At 41.1% G+C, this 22,983-nt stretch overlaps 1 protein-coding gene across 9 annotated transcripts in view; it reads left to right on the top strand.

The window, feature by feature from the left end:
- The window catches only part of inpp4b (inositol polyphosphate-4-phosphatase type II B), a 259,010-nt gene that overhangs the window by 217,559 nt on the left and 18,468 nt on the right, over positions 1-22,983 (top strand). For all 9 annotated transcript variants that reach the window (XR_008361055.1, XM_053502915.1, XM_053502917.1 and 6 more), the window contains 7 exons: positions 164-347; positions 8,548-8,841; positions 12,405-12,543; positions 16,071-16,246; positions 18,927-19,050; positions 21,176-21,302; positions 22,334-22,474. Coding sequence is in view for 8 of the 9 variants with exons in the window: in XM_053502915.1 (XP_053358890.1) it covers positions 164-347; positions 8,548-8,841; positions 12,405-12,543; positions 16,071-16,246; positions 18,927-19,050; positions 21,176-21,302; positions 22,334-22,474 (1,185 nt within the window). In the remaining variant the exon portion in view is untranslated. The remainder of the gene's footprint in view (positions 1-163; positions 348-8,547; positions 8,842-12,404; positions 12,544-16,070; positions 16,247-18,926; positions 19,051-21,175; positions 21,303-22,333; positions 22,475-22,983) is intronic.

The following is a 22,983-nucleotide window of genomic DNA, read 5'->3' as shown; positions in this document are numbered from 1 at the left end:
TCTGTCTTGTTTCTCTTTGCTTACATTCTGTATGTATGATTGCAGTCTTTTTTTTTGTTTACTTTAAAAGGAGTTTAATTTTTTTTATTGTTGCTGCTTTAAAATTTCACGTGTTTGTCCTGACGTATACTTATTATCTGTTGTTGATTTTTTTTCTCACCAGCTACAGCACGGCGTATCAGTGCATCTACTATTCTCCAGAAAACACAGCCAAGGCCAGAGAGATCCTGAGCATGGTGGCGCAGCTACAGCCTCTCATCTGCAGCCTGGCCGAACGCCTCCTCCTTCAGGCCCAGCAGCGCTGTGGCCTCGGCCTCCGGGAGGCACTCAAGAGTCTGGAGGAAAAGGTTAGGAGCACGTTTCAGTAGTATGTGACAACAGCCAGTGAAATGTAAAGCACATGGACATGAGACTCGGCCAACTGCTCCAGAGGAAGCAAATTGCTTTTTCTAAATAATTTAGCAGAACTGAATCATAGCAGTGTCAGGCAGCTAACGTTACTGTTCTAACACTTGACTTGATTCATTTTAACTACCTACAGCCTGGTCTGTTGCAAGCTTAATAGATTGGTAACATTAATTCCCAACACATTTGGCTGTTGTTAGCCACATAACATGAGCTGCTAGCTGATTGTTAGCTATTGTTAGCTAACACACCGCTGGCTGTGTTTAGGTAATTACGTTAAATCATCCGAGAAGGAGTGCTGTTGTTCTCGATATCAGCATGCTAACTCACTGTGACTGGTGGAGCAGGCGCCTGGCAGTTATTGGGAGACAATTAGGGTAATTAAAAAGGTGAAAATCAGTTTTTAGTTCTTACCAGTACTGTGTAGACTGAATGTGAGAACAATAAACCAGGGCAGGGGTGGCCAAGTGGTTATGACATTAGGCTACAGTTCGGAAGGTTCCAGGTTTAAGCCCCACCACCACCAAGTGGCCCCTGTTTGGCCCTTGAGCAAGGCCTTTAACCCTCAACTGCCCAGATGTATAATGAGATAAAGCCTTGTTTAAGAGCTTAACAGTGTCAAGGCCCTTAACCCTCAACTGCTCAGATGTATAATGCGATAAGCATGTAAGTCACTTCGGTGAAGAGCATCTGCTAAATGCTGAAATGTAAATGTAAACCGAGGAGATGGTGAACAGTTCTGTAAATTCAGTACATGTGTCTTTATATTTCACTTTATTCTGCTTTAGAATATCAGCTACGTTGACTTCTAGGTTCCGGGGTTAAAACCTAAATAGCATTACTTTTAAAGCTACTGTGCTTGGGTGTATCCAATCCCTTGTTGCACTCACCAAGTAGTTCCCCTTAATTAGGGATTAGAGATGAATTTGGGATTCAGCCTTGTGTTAGCTTGTATCTTGCCTTAGGTGTAAATAAAACAACATGGAGGCGATTTAGATTGACTTAGAAGTCATACGCATGGAGAGAAGTGTGTTTTCTTGCTAAAAATGCTTCTGTAAATGTTGGTTTTGGCAGGCAGCTGCTGTCTCCTCAGTACTACGGACGGTACCGATCTTCTTTCATCCATGCTCTAAAAACAGTAAATAACGGAAATTTAAAGAACGCCTATGACGTGATGCATATAGTTAAACCCAGTGCTGTTACTGTCATTTATCAGCACTCATGGGATGCCTCTCGTTTTATTAGTTTACTCGGTTACACAAGTAACTGCTGTATGATATGTTATACCTACTGTACATACTGTATATACTGTAGTAAGTATATTTGTTTACAGTATTTAAATGGCTAAGAAATGTTGAATTGTGTATAAGATTCAGGCATTTTATCTTCTTACGCGTTATGGTGTATCACCTCAGACATTTTATGTGAAATAAAAAAAGTGAGTTTGTAAGCGAAATGAACAGGATTTATTATTTATTATTTTTCAGCAGACGATTCAGCAGGCTGCTGTTATTATAGTTACTAGTAACAAGTTAGCAAGACTTACAAGAAATACAGAAAACTGAGAAAGTTTTGAAATCCAATTTATTGACATTCATTTTTATCAGTGTTTTGGGTCTGTTTCTCCTCTTATCCTTTGTTTTCTACTGTAGCCTCTATTCAAGGGAGGAATTACGTTCTTTGGCTCTTCGTGTGTTCCAGCTGAAATTCTTGTTCGTGCAAAAACAAGTGGTTAAATGTTTGCAGGATTTATATGAAGTATGTATATATGTAGTTTATTTGAAGGTTGTTTGAGACTGGCAGTTTGGGCTTTGGTGCTTCAGTGGCAGGCTTCTCATCTGCCATGCACATCACACCCGAGTTCAGGTCTCAGCCTTTGCCCCACCCCTAGTCAGTCACCTTTAGTGCTGTTCCCAAGACCTGGATAAAAATGGAATGGTTGGGTCAGAAACAACATCTGGAACAAAACCTGTGCCAAAAAGTTATGTGTGGACCTGGTGTTCTGCTACAGTATGACACCTCATGGAGAGCAGCTGAAAGAACAACATTTGTGGGATACAATAAGAAATAGATTTATTTAGTGTCAAATTTTGATTGTTCTTTTGCATTTTTGCGTTCAAGATATCAGATCAATCCTTTTTTAGAAGTTTTTCTTTTTGTGAACCTTTTTGCTTCGAGCATGCTTTCCTAAATAATTATATTAAATCATGGGGGAGACCTAAAGCATGGACAGGGTACAACCTGGATGGAATGCCAATCCATCGCAGGGCACACACACACACACACACACACACACACACACTACGGGCAATTTGGGACTGTGGGAAGAAACCGGAGAACCCGGAGGAAACCCACCAAGCACAGAGCTCCCACCATACTTCACACACACACACACACACAGCCCCGAAGCGGGAACCGAACCCGGACCTGAAGGTGCCAAACGACAGTGCTAACCACCAAGCCTTTTTTGATATATTTCTCCTATATTAAAAAGGAATGAAGTGGAAAAACAGACAGGTCTTACTGTACATGATCTCGCAGAATATTTACCAAATAACAAAAACAGTTAGCATTAAAGTGGCATGCCTTATAAATATGTACACTGCTGTGCAATGTAAGTTTTACTCAGCGGAATAAAGTCACATGTAGCAGCTAGCGCCATCTCCATCAGGTCCGTATCTGTGTTTTGTAAGTGTCCCATCTGCTTCGAGACGGAGTTGAATCAACAATCATCCTTCTTTTAAATGTTTCGATTAAAGAACTGCTGTGTCCAATTTGTGTCTGTTTGTAATTTGTGCCCGGTAGCTCGTGGAAGCGATTGTAACAGTTTCATTTGGATTCAATAGCCTCTATCGTGTCTGTGTTAAGAACAGGCGAGTGGTCACACCGGACATCTCTTTTCTCATGCCAAACCTAACAAAAGCAGGGCATGGACGGTTGCCAGACCGGAGGCTTTGGTGTTTTATCAGTGTAATTAATGAAATACATCTGGTGCTGTCAGTATGCAATCTGCTACCACGAGATTGTTTTTGCCTCGGCGATATAGCAGCCAATCAGCTCCTTTAATTGGTACATTCTCTTTGTCACTGCTGCTCTCCGCCTTGATTAGAGACGAGAGTCCAACCAGCATCCAGTGCCACGGCTAGCACGGTCTGATTGAAATCTCAGACTGCGAGCGAGAGACTCAGAGCGAGATTAAACCTTTGATTACGTGACCCTTTGTACCTTAGATTAGCGCAGGTGAACGCACATACACAGCGTGAGTTTTATCACTGCGTGGTTTGTGTGTCACTGTAGGGAAATTGCATGTAAGTCATAAAGTTTGTTGAACAAGCAAAGGTTAAGAAAGGCCTGATATCCACGTCCAAATACAGATATTGAATTATATTAACTTCCTTCCGATAAACGGGCGTGGTCCCTTCCAGGATGTCTCCGCCCCAACCACAAAACCTTACTAAAGGGGTCTTACTAAATCATATACTAATGCTTTCACATACACAGCTACTGGAAAATTTGGAGTTAAAACACCACCTAATGTAAAACCTTTTTTAGTCCTCATTGTTCTGGAGTCTTTGATTCGATGCCATGAGGCACTAAAGCTGTTCCAGATGCTCAGGGTTGGATCAACAACCTTAAGTATGAGATTACTTTTAATGGTTGACATCTTTAAGACCTCTTAAGTGTTTCCGTGTGTCCTCTGTGATAAAACTCTCTCGTAGTGCGATTAGAGATGAGATTCTAGCCAGGTTGGTTTTGTCTATGAACCTGGCTAGAAACAAAGTGTCACACGTCTTTAAACGATGCCATTTATTTATGTTAGTTATATGATTGAGTAGCCCTACAACTGGCCATTTGTTCATTTTTAAACCACAGATTGTGTGATATAGTGAATATAAAGTGTCGTAATAAGCCTTTTAATCAACCTGGGGGGCTGTTTCTTCTCTTTGACTTTGTTTTATACATTGTCTGGTATGTCTGGCTCTTTGTGCGCTCCATCAGAAATTCTTGTTTGTACAAGAAGAAGTGGTTAAATGTTTGCAGGATTTATACTGTATGTAGTACACTGTATCTGATGGGTATTTGAGGCAGTGTGTGAATAATAGTGAGTTATTTTAGAGATGCCACGTAAAGATGTGCAGAGACGGGATGAGGGGTTTATTAGGAGGAGAAGGTTAGAGATGGAGCTGCCAGGTAGGAGGAGAAGAGGAAGGCTCAAGAGCAGGTTTATGGATGTGGTGAAGGAGGACATGCAGGAGGTTGGAGTGACAAGGGAAGATGTTGTAGACAGAGTTAGATGGAGAGAAATGGTTTGCTGTAGTGATCTCTAATGGAAAAAGAAGAAGTGGTGTATCCTGCAGGTTTGAGGGGTTTGAAGTTTGCCCAATGACAACGTTCTTCCCGTGCTTGATGGCTTTTCTCAGGGTAGGTTGATTGGCGATTCTGTTTCTAAATCCCTATAGTGTGTGTGTGCTTACGTCCTGCAATGGGTTAAGACTTCATACAGGGTGAACCCCATCTTGTGCCCTAGGTTTGCTTCAACAGCTCAAGTGGTATAGATAAAGTGAATGAAGGAATCAATTTAAAATCAGAAATGATGGAGATACTCCAAGTGCCCTGTTTCAAATCCTATCTGAATAGGGTTTAAAAGATAATGTTTATTTTTCCTTTAGTCATCCGTCATCTTAATTTAAGTACAGTATTTGAGCCTTTAGAGCTTTTATGCATCTCGTCATGCCTTGTTACGACCTGTAACTAGAATTAAAAAGTCTATTATTTCTGCACCTCTTTATCGAGTTTAGTATTTAAAATAGTCAGATCCATCTGTAGTAACTCGGATTGATGTTTAAATCACTTTTCCAGTTTTGCCATCAGCCTTGTGTTCGTTGCCAGGATGTCATTGTCAGTTGCAGTTATGCTGCGCAAAAGAGGAGAGTTGGTTAATCAAACGTGAACATTTTGATTTTGAGTGTTTTTTTTTCTTTTCCTGGATATTGACTTGAAGCAGTTCATACACCACGTGTGTTACGATGCAGCACAATGGATGTGTGTGTGTTAGAGAGACAGATGTATTAACACTCGTCTTCCTGCTGGTTAAGGAAAATCTCTCAGACCTGAATACTGATCAGATGTCACGGTGTTTAAAATGCATCATGGGTGCAGTTACACCTTCATTTATATGCAGATAATTCCTCCGCAACGATGATCCTGATACTAAAGGTGATAAATAGGATCATCATTTGTGATGAATCGTGGCTATAAAAACTCAAACCAAACTGTTTGAAATTACACCGTGTTGGAGTGATGTTACCAAGACACACAACAGATTGTGATCTCGCTTTAAAACACCACGCCGAGCTGTTTCCTCTACCAACATGTTTAGGGGTATGTTTTTTTTTTTTCTTTAATACACGCGGCATTGCAGCTTTTTCTCATTTACTGCTTCGGTGCCTCATCATTCCTTTATCACAAGCCCTCCTGATTATGACAAGCTGAATCAGGTATGTGACTTCGAGAAATCCTCAGGGCCGTGACCTTTCAGCATGCCGGGTAATACAGTGCTCGGGTCGCGTCGTTCCACGCCGCACAAAATCCATTTAGACTGCAGCCAAGAACAATACTCCGCTCTGATTCTCTTCCATACATCGTGTTGATTTCCCCTCCACTCTAAATCGAGAGTTAATGGAAATCCCATTCTGGAGATTTTTATAAATATGATTCCGGGTTTTTTTTTTTTCTCATTCTCATATAATCCAGAAAGTTCATTCCAGCCGTAAACAGATTAGCGAATAAATGGAAATTACCGTGATAAGCTTCTTGGTAGGAGCTCCGATCGATGCTTTAATAAGTGAGGGATCGAGCGTGAGGAGAAAAGAGTCCATCAACATCGCGCTTTTGCCTTGCTGGGTGAAATGAGAGAGCAGTTCCTGTTCAACTGACCACAGGATTGCTATAAATATCTCTCCTTAGTGAGTTTCACATCACACTTTAGGGTTGTGCAGGTCAGATACTATGCTGATTGACAATTTTTATATATAGACGGGATTTTTTTTTATTATTATTTAAGCGCTGCTATTTTATTTTTAACCGTAAGCTCTCTCAATCAGTTGCCCTTATCAAAAGTGATAAGATCTAAAGCTGAAAATTCCTCATCACCGTTACAAACCAACAGTCTCCCTAGTGCGATATTATACAGAGTGTGACGTTCATGATAAATAATAAACGTCCAATTTTTTTTTTAATGGTAAAGATGCCTATTTAGCTTCTTTTTTTTTTTTTTGGAAGGAGTCTTCAGTGCAAGAACTTTGCCGCAGTACGGTATGTTTTTGTTCGATAGGAATCAGGGACATTAGAAGCCATTTCAAAGATTGAAGACCAAGCCTTATCACCCTGGATAGACGCAGCTTCACAAGAAATTTCAAAGCAACATATAATATTAAAGGGGCGTTCAAGTCAAACTGAGACTTGATAACAGGAACTTGATACCCTTTGGACATTCTCCAACATTAAATCTAATTACAAGGAGCAAATTGTGAGTGTTTTTTGACGTTGATCTATCTCAACTATCACATTTTACACTTAACAGTGTTCAAGTCAAACTGGGACTTTTGATAAACTGTGCAGAATAACAAAACACATTACTGAGAGTACAAACTCCCTTTATTTCTCTATATAATCCCCTGATACACTAATGCACTCACCCCAATGTTCCACTAGCGCTTGGACACCATCAAGGTAGAAAGTTTTTTCCTTACCACAGAGTCATGATCACTTCAAGTTTGAAACACCGGCCTCCCAGGAACTCCTTTAACGACCCTGTCAGGACTGTACATTAAACATGGCAATGACTTCCAGCCGATTTCCTGTCACGTGCGAGTGGTGAAGGTGAATGAGTGTGTGTGCAGGTCTCACACAGATGCGTCTCTTTCTTTAAAGTTGGCGACAAGTTACGTATCACGGATCAGGCGTTCCGCCCGCTCAATGTTCACGACTGCAGTGGGTTTTAAGCCACCTCGGCCGGGAATCGCCAATCACGGACATACAGTACGGCCTTTTGTAGAACATTTGCACCGTTTAAATGTTCAAAGTGTCTCATCATCGTCCTGCGCTTAAAGTCTTAAAGTCTGTCAATGTCAATCGTTTTTCACGTATCGTTCATGAGATGTTTCACCACAAGTCCCAGTTTGACTTGATGTATAAACAGATGTGATTAAATGTGAATGAGGCTGTCGATGCATCATTACACACTTAGCGTCCTGTTGTTATTAGAAACTATAAAATCGATGAAATAAGGCACTAATTTATAGCATCCCGGGGACAATATGTTATGTCCTGGGTTTTTGATTAAGCGCAGGGTTTTTATGACCTGTCAGTGAGTCGGTTAGTTCTATCACTGAGATATGCACATAAAGTATATGAGAAGTGTAATTATATATCAGTAGAAAAATGTCTTAGTGATTTGATTAAATATCCCCCCTATCCATGAATCCTAATCCCCTGTCACTCTCCTACTTGACTTCGCCTTCTGGCGGACTTGTGTAGAGTGTACTTTATATTTTTGCATACTTTTTTTTTTTTTAGATCCAGTTCGTGTTTTGCATTCGTAGGCGTAATAGATTAGCCTGTTGTGACACTAATTCAATTATTCCTGAGGGCTCTTGTGACTATCGGCCGAGCAGGAACTCATACTTGGATCATCGGCTTACAGTAGGCTGTAAATTGCTAGCCTCCCACCTCTTCTCCTCTCCTCTTTCCTTATTACTCTCTCTATCTATCACTAGCTACTTCTATCCTCTTTTCTCTCCCTCTCTGCCTCCCTGTGTATTGCGAGATCCCGCTCAGGAACAATTGAGTTGTTTGTTGTTGTTGTTGTCGTCGTCGTCGTTCTCCGGACTCAAGCAGAAGAAGCTCATCTCTCCGTTTTTCATATCTCCTTTCATCCCCCTTGCTCTTCTGACCCGCGCATCCTCTTTCGCTGTGTCTCATTCATTCCTTCTGAAGTGTGTGTGTGTGAAGTTTTGCTGATGGGTTTCTTGCGTGCACCCACATTCTACCGGTTCCAAGTTCACTATAATGACATGCAATGTTAGGAAAATATTGGAGTGTCAGATATTCATGCTGAACAAACACATCCTTGTCTTTCAGACGGAGCAGTTTGTGCATTCCCTGAAGGACGAGTTGGTGAAGAACGCGCTCTTCGCGCTGCACACGGCACGTCCGGGCTACATGAACAAAAGTCAGATCCCCAACCAACCCGAGACAAACGTGACCCAAACCGTGACCTCGGACGTGACCCCGAATCAAAACCAGAGCCGGGAGCCGAGCGTCGTCGTCTGCAACAACGTGTCTGGATCTCAGACGCCTCCTAAAAATGAAGTTCGTCAGACGCTTAAACAGCAAGACCTTCCTCATCATGAGGAGTATGATGAAGAGGAATGGGCAAGTATCCACTCACTCACATTCTCTCTCTCTCTCTCTCTCTCTCCTCCTCTCTGTGGCCTTGGCTTTGTAAGATCAGGCCGCAGAGTGTGAGAAGAAAACGTCCTGTATGAGTTCAGCATCAAATGAAAATCGATGTCAAGGTTTTTTATCTCCAAGAAAGCATGAGATCGGGAGAGGAAGCATGCCTCGAGCCTAATTCTCACTTGCAGACACGGCCTTAAAAAGTATTCATTAAAAAGCATAACAAATTGGAACTTCCTGTAGAGTGTAAACTGCTCTATTTATACACGACGAGACGCAAAAATGTGTTCAAAATTGCACTTTTTCTTCTAATCCCACTTTGCTGTGTGTATGCGCTGGTGTGTGCATGCATCCATACACTGGACTTAGCTCCATATGTCTGTACAGATGTTTTTTGTTTTTTTTTTAGAACAGCAACATGTCGCATTGTTGAGACAATTTTTAACTGGGAATTATTGGGAAAAATAAAGGAAAACGTCGCCTTTTAAAATAATACGGCTCATGGTTAGGTTCAGCTAAGGATCATTTTTCCGAAAATAATATGCAAGTTATTAAAAAAAAAAAAAGAATCCACTCATACAGTATACTCTCATAACGAGGTGAGCGTTTTACTTGTTCTTGTGCTCCATCAGTGCCATAGCTGCAGCGAACAGCAGGAGATTAGCAGCAAAGCTAAAACAACAATCTCTAATCAATGATAAAACGACTCTTTTTTTTTCAGCGCGGCTCAGTAGAGGGAGAAACAAGCAGAAGGAAGAGAACGGTTTCTAATAAAAGAGGAGAAAGAAAAAAAACAAAGGAGGCACGTAGTTTGTTGTACTTATCGCATCGGGAAGCCTAATTACTCTCGCTGTACAAGGGCGAGCGAGACGAGTAACTGCAGAAAGCGGAGAACAAAAACAACAATAATATATAAAAAAAAAAAACACACACACACACACACACACACACACATAATGAAGGCAGGGCCGCCGAGAGCGCGCGAGACGTGGAGGAGGGAAAGCAAGAAGAGCGGAGGGCAAATGGTCTCAAACGGCCTCCATTAAGGTGTACGGGTTTGTGAAGCTTTAGCCCGGGTGGTTCACACAGACGAATGCAGCTTAGGGGTTTTTATTAAGCTCGTGCTTTTTCGTATTTCCAAGCTCGGGAGTGAATTCGAGGTGGTGTATAAGATGAAGGATCAGTCTATTTACTGACTCACGGGCTTAAGGAGGGACAGTCAGGGTTCTTTTTTTTTTTTAATTTGATAAATTTCAACCTTGTCTAGAATTAAAGCTCCAGTATCCAAAACAAAGCCTAGTTTTACCACAACGTCTTCCATAAGCACACTTTCAAGTACTGTATACGTAAACGACCCATATTTTACTATTTCTTTAACGAGTTAAACCAGAGCTTAGAGCCCTCACCCCCCCCCCCCCCCTATTTTTAAATTCAATTCAATATCTTTTTTTTTTGTATAGCGCTTTTCACAATCGTCATTGTCGCAAAGCAGCTTTACACAATCAAAAGAATTCTTTAAGTTTGTATGGAATGTGAGTGATTTCCAAGCCGCGCAAGGAAAAACTCCCTGAGATGGTAATAGGGAGAAACCTTGAGAAGAACCAGACTCAACAGGGAACCCATCCTCATCTGGGTGATAACAGAGAGCAGGACTTGATCTGCATTCATACGGTGTGTTAGGAGGCTGGAAGTTCAGTATAACAGTTGATCTTAATTGATTTTCATACTGTATGGAGTCCAGGTAGTTATTGGAGACTCAGGTAGACTTAAATGTTTCTGCTCTGCACACTGACTTTGAAGTTTGTAGAACATAAATACAATGTATGCAATCCATATTGTTATTTATACTTACTGTATACACGTCTGGTTAGATGTTAACTGCATTTTGTTGACTTTGTGCATGTACTTTGCACAATGACAATAAACTTGAATATAATCTAAACTAATTTAATCCACAACCCTCGTTCCATGCACAAACAAAAACCTAGTTGGTATCTTTCAAAGTTTTTTTTACCAGAACAAGCTGTATGGCCACGGGTGATTTTAGAGTTTGTTTTTAATCAGAATTTATTACCATTAATTTATGCAACAAAAAAAAACAACAACAACAAAAAGTTTGTCAGCCTTAGGGTGCCCCCTGCTGGCCTGGGGCCCCAAGCTGTTGCCTGGCTTGTCTACTGGCACCTTTGCATGTGTCTAACTGGAACTAGTTCATTGAAAATATATTAAATTTGTACTAAATGCATTAAACCCTTTGAAAGATACCACAGACTCGGATATAGTTTAGTGCGACTGCAGAAACGTCAGTCTGACTTGAGTCTCAGCTGATCTCTGGAGTGCATTTTTGCACAGAATGAGGATTGTGGAATTTGGCCTCGATTACTTACTTACTCATTGAAGTCGTGTTTTGGGAGACAAACTTCACACACAGCTAGTTTGCAGAGCAGGAACACCAAGACCTACTGTAATATAATGTTATTACTTATACAGTATGCAACTCAATTTGGACTTAAGACTGACTCGAACAAAAAACTATCATAAACTATCCCTTTAATGCTCAAGCTACTGTAATAAAAGATTTTTATCCATACAGTGCCGTGAAAAAGTATTTTTTCTCCCTTTTGATTATGATTTTTGCATATTTGCCACACTTAAATGAAACACATTTTAATATAACATAAAGATAACCCAAATAAAAACAAAATGCAGTTTTAATTGAAGATTTAATTTATTAAGGGAACAATCTTAATCTTCTTATATGAGTATCTTCTTATATAAGGTTACAATCTAATTTGTGTTAGAAATTAGATCTTTTGTGAAAAAGATTTCTTTCTTTTTTTTATCTGTACACACATACACACACTGTAGATGCTTCTGAAATGTCTAAAATGACCAAAAAGTGAATTTCGCACAATAGCTCCTCTTTAAAGTTAACTTTTCACATATTATGATGTTAAAGCATAACAGCTGTCTTCTCCCAATTAGTGAAGATTCCTCAAGAGTCTCTGATGATCTTGCTAGGTTAAAAGGAGAACATCTAGGTACATTTTCCAACTTTTTAAAAAATATACAGTATACCTTATATCATATATACCATAGTGACATGAGTTTAAAATATGCATTCCTCCTTAGTCAGCACGTTATCTTGGTCAGGGACGTGCTATCAGCCAGGAACATTTTAGCAATCTTCAGCTGTCCTGTAGAGTCAGATGATTCTTCCTGGTTTTTCCGGACTGGACAGGAACCCCATTTGGACCTTTCCTGCTGTAGCTCATCCTCATCCACGTTTGATGTCATGCATTCTGAGAACACAGAAAGTGCTGATTCGAGTTACTGTAGATTTCCTATCAGGTTGGACAAGTCTGGCAGGTCTCCTCTGATCTCTTCCACCTTGAGAACTGAGGATCTCTGAAGGTTTCTGTGCACAAATCTCAGAGAATCTGCACTTGCAGAAAGACTGAAAACAAGCCAACTAGACTGAAATCTCATGGTTTTAATAGAGATCTGTGTGGCTCTGACTCTCTCTCTGGTCTCTCTAGGACAGGGTGTGGGCCAATGTGGCCAAGGGTCTGAACTGTGTCATTGCCATGGTGGATAAGCTACAGGAGCAGGACAACAACAACCAGGAGTCTGCTCCCGACCAGGCGCTCGCCGACGTCATCACCTCCCACAGCCCTGGTAAGGCACAAGACCCTTACTGTATAGCTGCATATACTGTGTACATATAAGCTACCTGTCTTCTTCAGGTCCAGTCCTTGTCTATCATCAACGATTGAGACACCAAGACCTCCTCTGGTAGAACGGTTAGGTTGGGCAAATACAGAGCTGATCATCGACTACAAGGTCACCCGCCCTAGTGTTTGGTGTGTTTATGCCAGTTTCTGCATGTATGTTAAGCAGTGCATAACTATAGAAGGAAAGACACGACACAACACAAGATGAGCTGCTGGCGATGGTTCTGATGTAACGTGTGACTGGAGCTCGGCTCACACTGCTGTCTTTCTTCCCTGTTATTACTGCTCCATTCCCTCGCTCTGCTCCAGCTCACTCTATATCTCTTTCTCCATCCCATGTGAGTCTTATTTCCTGTTTTACTACGAGTTTTGTGGGGCAGCTGGGAATATGAGATGTGGCTTTATGTGTTTGAGTGGATCTGCAGTAGCATTAGGGCTGAAACACGGCCATTTGCAGAAATGAAGGTGTGTGGACGTCATAAGAGTATCACACTAAACACTTTCATGCTTTTTAATGCAGGAACCTTTCTGACTTTTTACTGTTCGTGATCACACGCTCTTTTTATCTCTTCATTCTGACTCTGTCTGTCTGTCTGTCTGTTTCCTTTGGTGTCTCTTACTGTTTCTCTTGGTGTCTGTCTATCTAATGTCTCTCTTTGTCTCTTTCCCTCTGTCTCTGTTTCTCTTGGTGTCTCTCTGTCCATCTACTGTCTTTCTCTGTCTCTCTCTTGCTCTTTCTCTCTCTCTCTCTCTCTCTCTCTCTCTCTTTCTCTGTCTCTTTCTCTTAGTGTCTGTCTATCTATTCCTTTCATTGTTTCTCTTGGTGTCTCTCTGTCTGTCTGTTCGTCTCTGATTGTCTATCTGATTGTCTTTTGGTGTCTGACTGTTTGTCTGTCTATTTGTCTGTCTCTCTTTCTCTCTGGTTTTCTTGGTGTCTGACTGTCTGTCTGTCTGTTCATCTGTCTCTCTCTCTTTGTACCTGTTTCTCTTGGTGTCTGTCTGTTTATCTACTGTCTCTCTCTCTCTCTCTGTTTCTTTTGGTGTCTGACTGTTTGTCTGTCTATTTGTCTGTCTCTCTGTCTCTGTTTCTCTTGGTGTCTGACTGTCTATCTACTGTCTCTCTCTGTCTCTCTTAGTGTCTGTCTATCGATCCCTTTCATTGTTTCTCTTGGTGTCTCTCTGTCTGTCTGTCTGTCTCTGTTTCTCTTGGTGTCTGTCTGTTTATCTGTCTCTCTGTCTCTCTCTCTTTTTCTATCTGTTTCTTTTGGTGTCTGACTGTTTGTCTGTCTATTTTTCTGTCCCTCTTTCTCTCTGTTTTTCTTGGTGTCTCTCTGTCTGTCTTACTGTTTCTCTTCGTGTCTCTCTCTTTCTCTTTCTCTCTTAGTCTCTTTGTCTGCGTGTTGTTCTAAAAGTTCCCAAACTCTCTTGTCTTTTTTAGCTGTGTTTTCTTTGGCTGCCATCAGCCTCTTTTGAAACAAATTCCTTCATCTTGCTGTTAAAAACATCCACATGCCGAGAATGAAGAACACCATTCCGTCGATATGCTCCATTGTTGTGTGTTTGTTGTGGCGCATTTAGATGATGCACGTGAATAATCCCGGCCACTCTAAAGCGGTACTAAACTGCAGTGGAAACGCAAACCGAGCCGAACTGAGCCGTGCGGTGCCATAACGGGCCGTGCCGAGCCGAGTCGTACCACGCAGTGGAAAAGCGCCATTAGTGTCTGTATGTCTGTGTTGCTTTCTCAGTCCCTCTCTCTCTCTATCTATCTATCTATCTATCTATCTCTCTCACACACACACACACACAGTCTCCTTTTGTATGTGTGTGTGTGTGTGCTCGCACGTATGTTTGTTTAACCATTGGACAGCAGACAACAGCAGTCTTCCTTTAAAACACAGAGGCAGGGTGTACTTATTAATGCATGCTAGACTCTGCTGTCTCTGACTTTATCACAGAAACATCCTCTGGATAATAACAGAGGAAAGTAAGTCTTATCTGCAGGATAGTGACTCTAACAGTCTGCACTTCTATAGGCAGGAGGTCAGGAGAAGGTCCAACGCTCCCCGCTGTCCTGCAGTATTTGATCAACACACACCCTGTCAGGCAGGGAGATAAGACAGCAGGTTTATTAGCGCCTACGTGGGGGTGAGACGCAGCTGAGACACTCAAGTAATGGCCCTGATGACATTAGCTGTCAACGGGGGAGAAATGTAATTGAGGGTAGTGAAAAGTGAGAGCTTGAACTCCAGCAATAAGGTGTGATTAGAGAGGTGTTCATCAGGAGTGAGTAAACCCTGCTAGTCACTGCTCTTAGGCAATGCTGCCACCCAGTGGTCGACTTTTAGAAAGTCGAGCAGGCTTGAAAGCCAGTTCTCTTTAACTAATCCATAAAGGAATCTCTGTAGTCCAACTAGGGACCATGGAGGCCAATGGTGGTGACTCACACACACGCTACGGGAACGCCAGTTAGCCTAACCTGCATGTCTTTGGACTGTGGGAGGAAACCGGAGTACCCGGAGGAAACCCACCAACCACAGAGAAACATGCAAACTCCATGTACACAGAGTTGGGAATCGAACCCGGACCCTGGAGGTGCAAGGCGACAGTGCTAACCACTACACCACCGTGCCGTCTCTATTAAAATTGCTCCCAATAATTAATAATCATGATATTTCTTCATTTCTTCCTCCATGTTAATATGTTTTCGGAACTGAAAAAAACCTTTAGATTAAAAAAACAATGTTCATTTCGAACCTCACCCCATGTGGGAATGTGTGCAGTTGGAAATGCTCTGATTTCTACTGTTGATTTTTTTTTAGGGTGCAATTTCACCAAACATTTATAGGATTCCTGATTCAGGCATATACTGATACTTAATTACAGACGGACGCCCGACTTACATTTTTATCTCATTATACATGTGAGCAGTTGAGCGATAAGGGCCTCGCTCGAGGGCCCAAGTGCGACAAATTGGTGGTAGTGGGATCCAAAACTGAGACCTTCCAATTGGAGAGTAGTTCAATGCCTTAATCACTGAGCTACCTCTGACCCCTAGTCATTATGGTACTATACATTAAAGAAATCATAATAATAATAAATGAAACAGGTGGCATGGTGGTTTAGTGGTTATCACTGTGGCCTCGCACCTCCAGATTCTAGGTTCGATTCAAACCTTGGATCTGCATGGAGTTTGAATGTTCTCACCATGTTTGGTTTCCTGAGGGCACTCGGGTTTCCCCCCACAGTCCAGAGAGGTGCAAATTAGGCTTATTGGTGTTCCCAAATTGCTTGTGGTGTGTGTGTGCTGTAATATAACCCTGTCCAGGATGTTCCCCACCTCATGCCCTGAGACTGCTAGGATTTTTTTTAAGCTTCATTCAAGTATAATAATTACATTAACAACAGTATTTCATGGTGATCACCTTTATCGTGTAATTCTGAAATAATTCATGTGTGTGTGTGTTTTAGCTGCAGACTGGAGGGAGCAGCTCAGCCCGTTGGTGGTGGCGCTGAAGGACTGTGTGAAAGAGGTAGCAGAGCGAGCGTGCAGGTCCATGGCGTTTGTTCTCCTCCAGGAGGCGGCGTGCAGCACACCATCCGGCCTGCAGCTCCAACAGAGACGTGACACTGTATTCAGCCAAGCGGTGAGCACCACCTACTGGTCATACACACGTCCACTAATACCTACTGGTCATACACACGTCCACTAATACCTACTGGTCATACACACGTCCAGTTTCAGCTCTGTACCCCTGACCCTTCTGTAGTGTTGTACAGTGCAGTATAAACAAGAAACAGCACACAGGGTATGATTCATCATGCATGAGTTATTTAATATTATTATTTTTGTATTTTTTTTAAATAAAATTTTTTTTTAAGGTACCGTAGTTTGATCCAGGTGCCAGGGTTCGACTGGACCACAAGTGCTTCAAATTAAAACTCGCTCAGAGAGCTTGACAAATGATTTAGGTGACCAGGTCTTAGAGGTCATCTGTTATGATAAGTTATGCATTTTAATGTTTGTTGCTAGGCTATTATTGTTTAAGTTATTTTGTTTTGTTTTCCATGTTTGCTTTCCAAGATTTCTCCAAGAGTGCAAAAGTCTTCAATTTTGACTTTGGAGGTGCTGCTAAAACCGTGCCTGGAAAAATAATCCAAAAGCCCTTCGCAAAACGTAATACTACTGTAGCAGGACTTTTCCTAATGTCATGAGGATTTAGACGATTTAAATAAGGGATTTGAAATGAAGCAGGTGTGATTAAAGTGCAGATTTTCAGCTTTAATTCAGGAGTCATCACAAGACTACGAACTGATCTAACGAGCCAGATGACCAGTTTCTTGTCTGTTTCATGACAAGGAGGTAAACGCTCTGGCATTGATTCCAAGAGTCGACTTTGCATTTGGTCGCTTTCCATGCGAGTGAAAGGACAGAGACTGTCTGTTCAGGAATAGTGAAATCCACAATGTTTCTGAAGGCCAAATAACTAAAGTCGATGATTGTGAATTTCCTTCCTTGAGGGGTAAAAAACGCTTTGATATCTGGCCGAGTCACGAATGTTCCAGAGACGGTATAACTGTCATCGGAATTTCAGGAACTAGCGGTACAGACGGATAAAGACACAAAACTGTGTGTTCTGCTAAAGCAACACCGGGAATTCAGTCAGCTGCTTGACCTCAAACCGATGGAGGCGCGTTTCACAATTCGGGATTTTGTTTGGCATATTTTATTTAGAATCAGGTTTTGCATTTTCCAAGCATATAAACACCCACCCACACACACACACACACACACACACACAAGAAACTTGATTCCAGCTTATTGGGGCTCTCGAAGTACAGACCCGCATAAAAAACACTGTAAAACATTTGTTATAAAGACGCTTTACACAATAAGTACACAACATTCAGTAACTATACAAATTAAATAAAGTGAAATCCTGAATATGTAGCAGGTGTAGATAAAGGATATGTACTGTAAAGTGAGTGTGCAAGTATCAGTAATGTGCAATAGGGTGTAAGAAGTTTATTTTAAAAAAAGAGCATGTTTGTGCCTTTATACAGCAGGTTGCATATTTAACTGTAACCTTACACAGGTGATCAAATTATAACCGAATTAAAGCCTAAACTTCAATCACATAGTGTCTTTGTTGTTAAGATTAAAGTAATGATGAAGAGCGAGCAGCTAGACGTGTCCACTGTGCTTCGTCACATTTGCTGAAACTGCGATGAGAGACGTAGTCACACACACACACACACACACACACACACACACACACACACACACAATGAGTGTCGTAAATTTCTCTGTTTATTAACCGAAACCCAAAATATTTTAATCTTAAGCCAAACAACAAACTCACATACATCAAAGAACACGAGCTGTTTTAACGTGTCTCTCTGGGAAAACAAAGAGGTGTCTTTGGGCTGTGGGAGGAAACCGGAGTACCCAGAGGAAACCCACCATGCATGGAGAGAACATGCAAACACACACAGACCCGAGGCAAGAATCGAACCCTGAACCCGGAGGTGCGAGTGCTAACCACTAAGCCAGCCTGCCTTTGATGTTATGTGTTAAGCAAATGTTTATAAATAAGTCCTTTTAATTTGACCTCGCCTCACATTTTGGATCTTATTTGTCCTTTTCATGCATATTTTTTTTAAAAGCAACCAGATTTGGAAAGGTACACTAAAACTCCTCTTTAGTCTTGGGCATTACCGCACTGCTGCTGAAGGACGTGTGAGTGCTGAGTCTTTGTCTCGCTAAGATATCATCTGTTTGTTTAGTGCCTTAGGACAAAGTTTATGAACTCGATACTATTCACTGTGCACACAAATGTGTGTTTTCTCCATGTTCTTATATCTGATTCAGCTCGGCCTTTCGCCAGTAAACTACGTGCTGATTAAGTAAGCGCTCTGAATAACAGCAGGTATATAATGCATTCAGCGACCACAAAGGGTGTTCAGGTCAAACCGGGACATTTTCCATTGTGGAGAATAAATAGTTTTCACAATTCTACTACACTAATGCACTTATCCCAGTGTGTCACTAGTGCTTGGACACCATCAAGGTAGAAAGTTTTCTCAGTACCATGAAGAAGCCATGATTGGACTGCCTGTCTGATTTACATCTGAAACCCCAGCCTGCCAGGAACTCCTTTAATTTTTACATTTTTATGTAAAAATGTCTTGGAGCGAGGTCAGGACTATATGAAGGGATGTGGAAACCGTCTCAGTAGAGTAGAATGTTTTTAGGTTCTGCTGACACAGAGAAGTTCACCTAACCATTAAATTGTCACATGTTTGTTTGTGTGTGTGTCTCCACAGTTGGCTGCACTAGCCTGTGGTTTTGTCATGCGGCTGTACTCTGGAATAGAGGATAAGGGCTTTATGAGACAATTGCACACCGTGGGACTGGTGGCCCAGTTTGAAAGCTTGCTCAGCACTTACAGTGAGTATTCACACACACACACACACACGATATATATATATATATATATATATATATATATATATATATTGTCACAAACCCAACATACATTTACATCACTCTTAACTTTCCCAACATGTTTTGCTCATGACTGAATATTACATAACATCAATCCTGATGTGTCATCACAAATAAAATTGAAGCTTGGTGTGGGGAAGAACAACACTACAGACAATAGTACAACAGTGTGTACATCTCCACCATGAAGCCTACATACCCCGTGCCAGGCGTTAATTACAGCACCATCAGTCTACTTGTCGGTGCTTGTTTATAACCCGAAGCACTTCATTTTTTTTTTTTCTTTACGTAGAAGCCTCTCATAGATATAAATCAAGTTTAAGAGTCCAAACAAAGGCTTAGAAGCAAAGCAGTGCAATCTTACCCAGCCTTAAAAACACACAATTCTGGGATTCTCACATTTAATCCATATCATTTACCCAATTCATCCAAACCCTGCTCCAAAGACATCCCTACCTACAGTACACCTCTCATCACCTCCCACCTATATTCCTGTTATCCCAGTATCAAGCTTGCTTATCCTCCCCGGCATTCTTTATCACCTGCACAAATGAAATCCCAGTCCTTAAAGACCTTGACTTAATTCCCATCAAAGCTTTATACCAAGTGATTCATCATTTTTAAAACACTTCATCTTATTCTGCAGCTCCCTTTTATTTCTTTGACCTCCTTTCCCCCCAAACGGTTTCCTTCCTCCTCTGGTGATCTCCGCCCCTGATTTCCCTTCTGGCAAACCCTTCCGGATCACAGTGCTTTCCATCATTTATCACCCAGACAGGCATTTTTTAATTATTTTTATTTAATCTTTTATTTTTTTTTCCTTTGTAAGCTTGTCTTCAAAAATATAAACGGCCAAAACATGGTGCTGGTGCTGGTGTCTCGTCTAGAGATGGGATGATAATTATTGCTTCTTATGTCCCAATCCATGCTTAGTTTTTTTTTGTTTTTGTAAATACTGTACACATGCACATTCATATTTTTTACCAGATAAAAAGAAGCAGATTTGCTAAATACAATTTCATACCCTTTTTATTTTTTAGTGTCTGTTACTTTTTTAAATTCAAATCCTTTAATGATCTTAACTGTCATTCAGATGGACAATTTACATTTCACACAAAAAGACATAGACCTGAAAAGGTGTATTATTTTAAAATGCTAAATTGTTAGGATATTGCAACATGAATTTGACATGGTTACAGACACTACAGAGCTTTTTTTTTTTTTAGCTTTTTAGGCTTTTCCAAAAAACTTTAAATTTTTTTACAGAAGCTTTCACCAATTTTAATATCACTACTCATAAAGAAATCTGAATAATTTGCATTTTTAATGATTGTTGTGAGACAATTTACTGTAACACTGAAAAACTGCCATTTTTAAGGCCACATTAGAAATCATCTCTCCAAAAAAGGCAACTTGAAATTTTTAGGGAAGCAAGATCATGTCCATGTTGCATAAACTTTAGAAGTAGAATTGATCTTTTCTTTTTTCCAGTTGCAACCGGCCTGAAATGCAAAGTTCTTCTGATTGTACAGAATAACAGAACTCAGTTCTGAGACTAAAAACTCTTTTTATGTTTCTATATAACCTCCTGCTGCACTAATGCACTTATCCCAGTGTTACACTAAAGCTTGAACAGCATCAAGGTGAAATGTTTTTTTTTTTTCAGTACGCTGGTGCCAGACGCAAAACTGTCTGATTCACGTCTGGAAATTTACTGCGAAATCTTTAATAACAATAATTAAAGTTTCTGTTCTCATAACTGCGTTCTGTTATTCTACACAATCAGCCCTGGTTTTATAATAACATCATACTGAACAAATGTAGCCAGATTCATGCAGAACATCGTCAGATGTGGGTCTGGCAATCAGTCCTTTCTTTTTTTTAAGAAATGGGATTGGATCTGAGTGGGGCAAGAGTTAGTTTTTATGATTTAAACTATGCACAACTTTGCATAAACACTTGAGTATGTTTGGTCAATGTTTATATGATGATGATGATGATGATGATGATGATGATTAAGTGTGTGTATGAGAAGGAGAGAGGTATAATTGTTCCCTTTGTGTTTCAGGTGAGGAGATAGGAATGCTGGAGGATATGGAGGTTGGGATTTCTGATCTACACAAAGTCATGTTCAAAATCACAGAAGCTACTTCAGACGACCCCAGCAATCTGCAGCCCACTGTCAGTGGCAGACGGTGAGACACATGCACACACACACACACACACACACACACACACTTTCTGCATATAGCATGTTATTTGCTTTGCATTAACTGTATGAAGATCTGATTGGACAACTCGGCACCTACAGTAGCTCACTGAGAGAGCTGTATAAGGGATTTATACTACAATACTCGGTGTTCGAGTCAAATCGACACTTGTGGTGTAATTTCTGGTGAATAAAGGCGTAAAAGGCATAACATTAGTGTAGCAGCGGTCTGAGGTTTACCTCTTATAACTGTGTTCTGTGATTCTGCACAATGAAATGTCCTGATTTGACTCGAACACCCCTCGCAGAACCGGTATCTCACACCATGCGGATGTGCGTTTAGTTTAGTTAAACAGAGGAAATCTTACTAGCTTGAGAGATTGACTCAGCATAAACATATAAGTCTGTGCTTCCTTTGTCTGGAGACTCGTGAGAAAGTGCTTGCGAGGCCACATTGTCATTGCAGTTTTAATCAAAGACTGTGTTCTAATCCTGTTGGCCGCTTCAGCTCGTCTGCTTTTCTTTCCATTAGGAACACCAAGATAGAAGATTTCCTTGATGTGCAACCTCGTGTGGTTTTAGAGGGTCATCAGGGTTGTTTTCAGGTTTTTAAGAACCTGTTGTGCATTTCCACGAACTGTTATGGTGCAATGTTCTTGGCTTTGTACTCCAAATAGAATAGAGAGTGTACTGTATGTGTGTATGTGTGTGTGTTGGGAAGGGAAACAGGAAGAGGACAATATAACAGTTTTGGAGTGGTGGGGATGTTTGGCGTTTCCTCACATGGAAATCTGGTAATATTAGGAAATAAAGAAATGGCTACTGAAGGAAGGTATACTGTTTAAAATAATCCAGATGGCTTATGGCAAATGCTTTGAGCTCCTACACACTGTGTCTTTTGTGTATGTGTGTGTGTGTAGAATGTTTAAAATAATCCAGATGGCTTATGGCAAATGCTTTTGGCTCATACACATTGTGTCTTTTGTGTATATGTGTGTGTGTGTGTGTGTGATGCAGAGACCATTACACTGTAGAGGTGCCACTTCCACTCCAAACCTTCCAGACGCTACCAGATGAAGTGCGTCAGGGCAAGCTGCTGCAGGTCTTCCCGGTGCTCTTCAACGTGGGCATCAACGAACAGCAGACATTCGCTGAGAGGTACACCATAACATGTGAAAAGAGAATGTTTTTTACCATGTTTTTTTAAGGGGGAGTGGAGTGCGTACCTCAGAGGGTTAAGGCACTGAGTTACTGATCAGGAGGTCAGCAGTTCCAACCCCAGCTCCACCAGGTTGCCATTGTTGGGCCCTTGAGCAGGACCCTTACCCTTATCCCCTCCATGCGCGCTGTATCATGGCTGACCCCGCGCTCTGACCCCAGTTTCGTTGGTATAGGTGAAGAAAGAATTTCATTGTGCAGTAATGTATTTGTGACTTAACTTAAGCGATGACGTCAATAAATCCGCCTTAATCCTGCGGATGCTAATGTCCTGATGTCCACCATATTCGGTAATTCATTTATACTATGGTGGTCAATATTAACGCATGTGAAATAATCTAGAAATTTTGCTAGTTTTTTTTTTCATGCAAATCAATCATATGACCAAGTTTGACCCCACTGGCTTCCCATAAGCGCAGCATGATTACATCATTATAAAAAGCTTCTAG

The sequence above is a fragment of the Clarias gariepinus genome, chromosome 8, assembly GCF_024256425.1.
Source record: "Clarias gariepinus isolate MV-2021 ecotype Netherlands chromosome 8, CGAR_prim_01v2, whole genome shotgun sequence".
In the NCBI taxonomy this organism is placed as follows: Eukaryota; Metazoa; Chordata; class Actinopteri; order Siluriformes; family Clariidae; genus Clarias; species Clarias gariepinus.
Note: the sequence above shows the minus strand (reverse complement) of the source record. Positions and strands in the feature narration are given on the sequence as shown.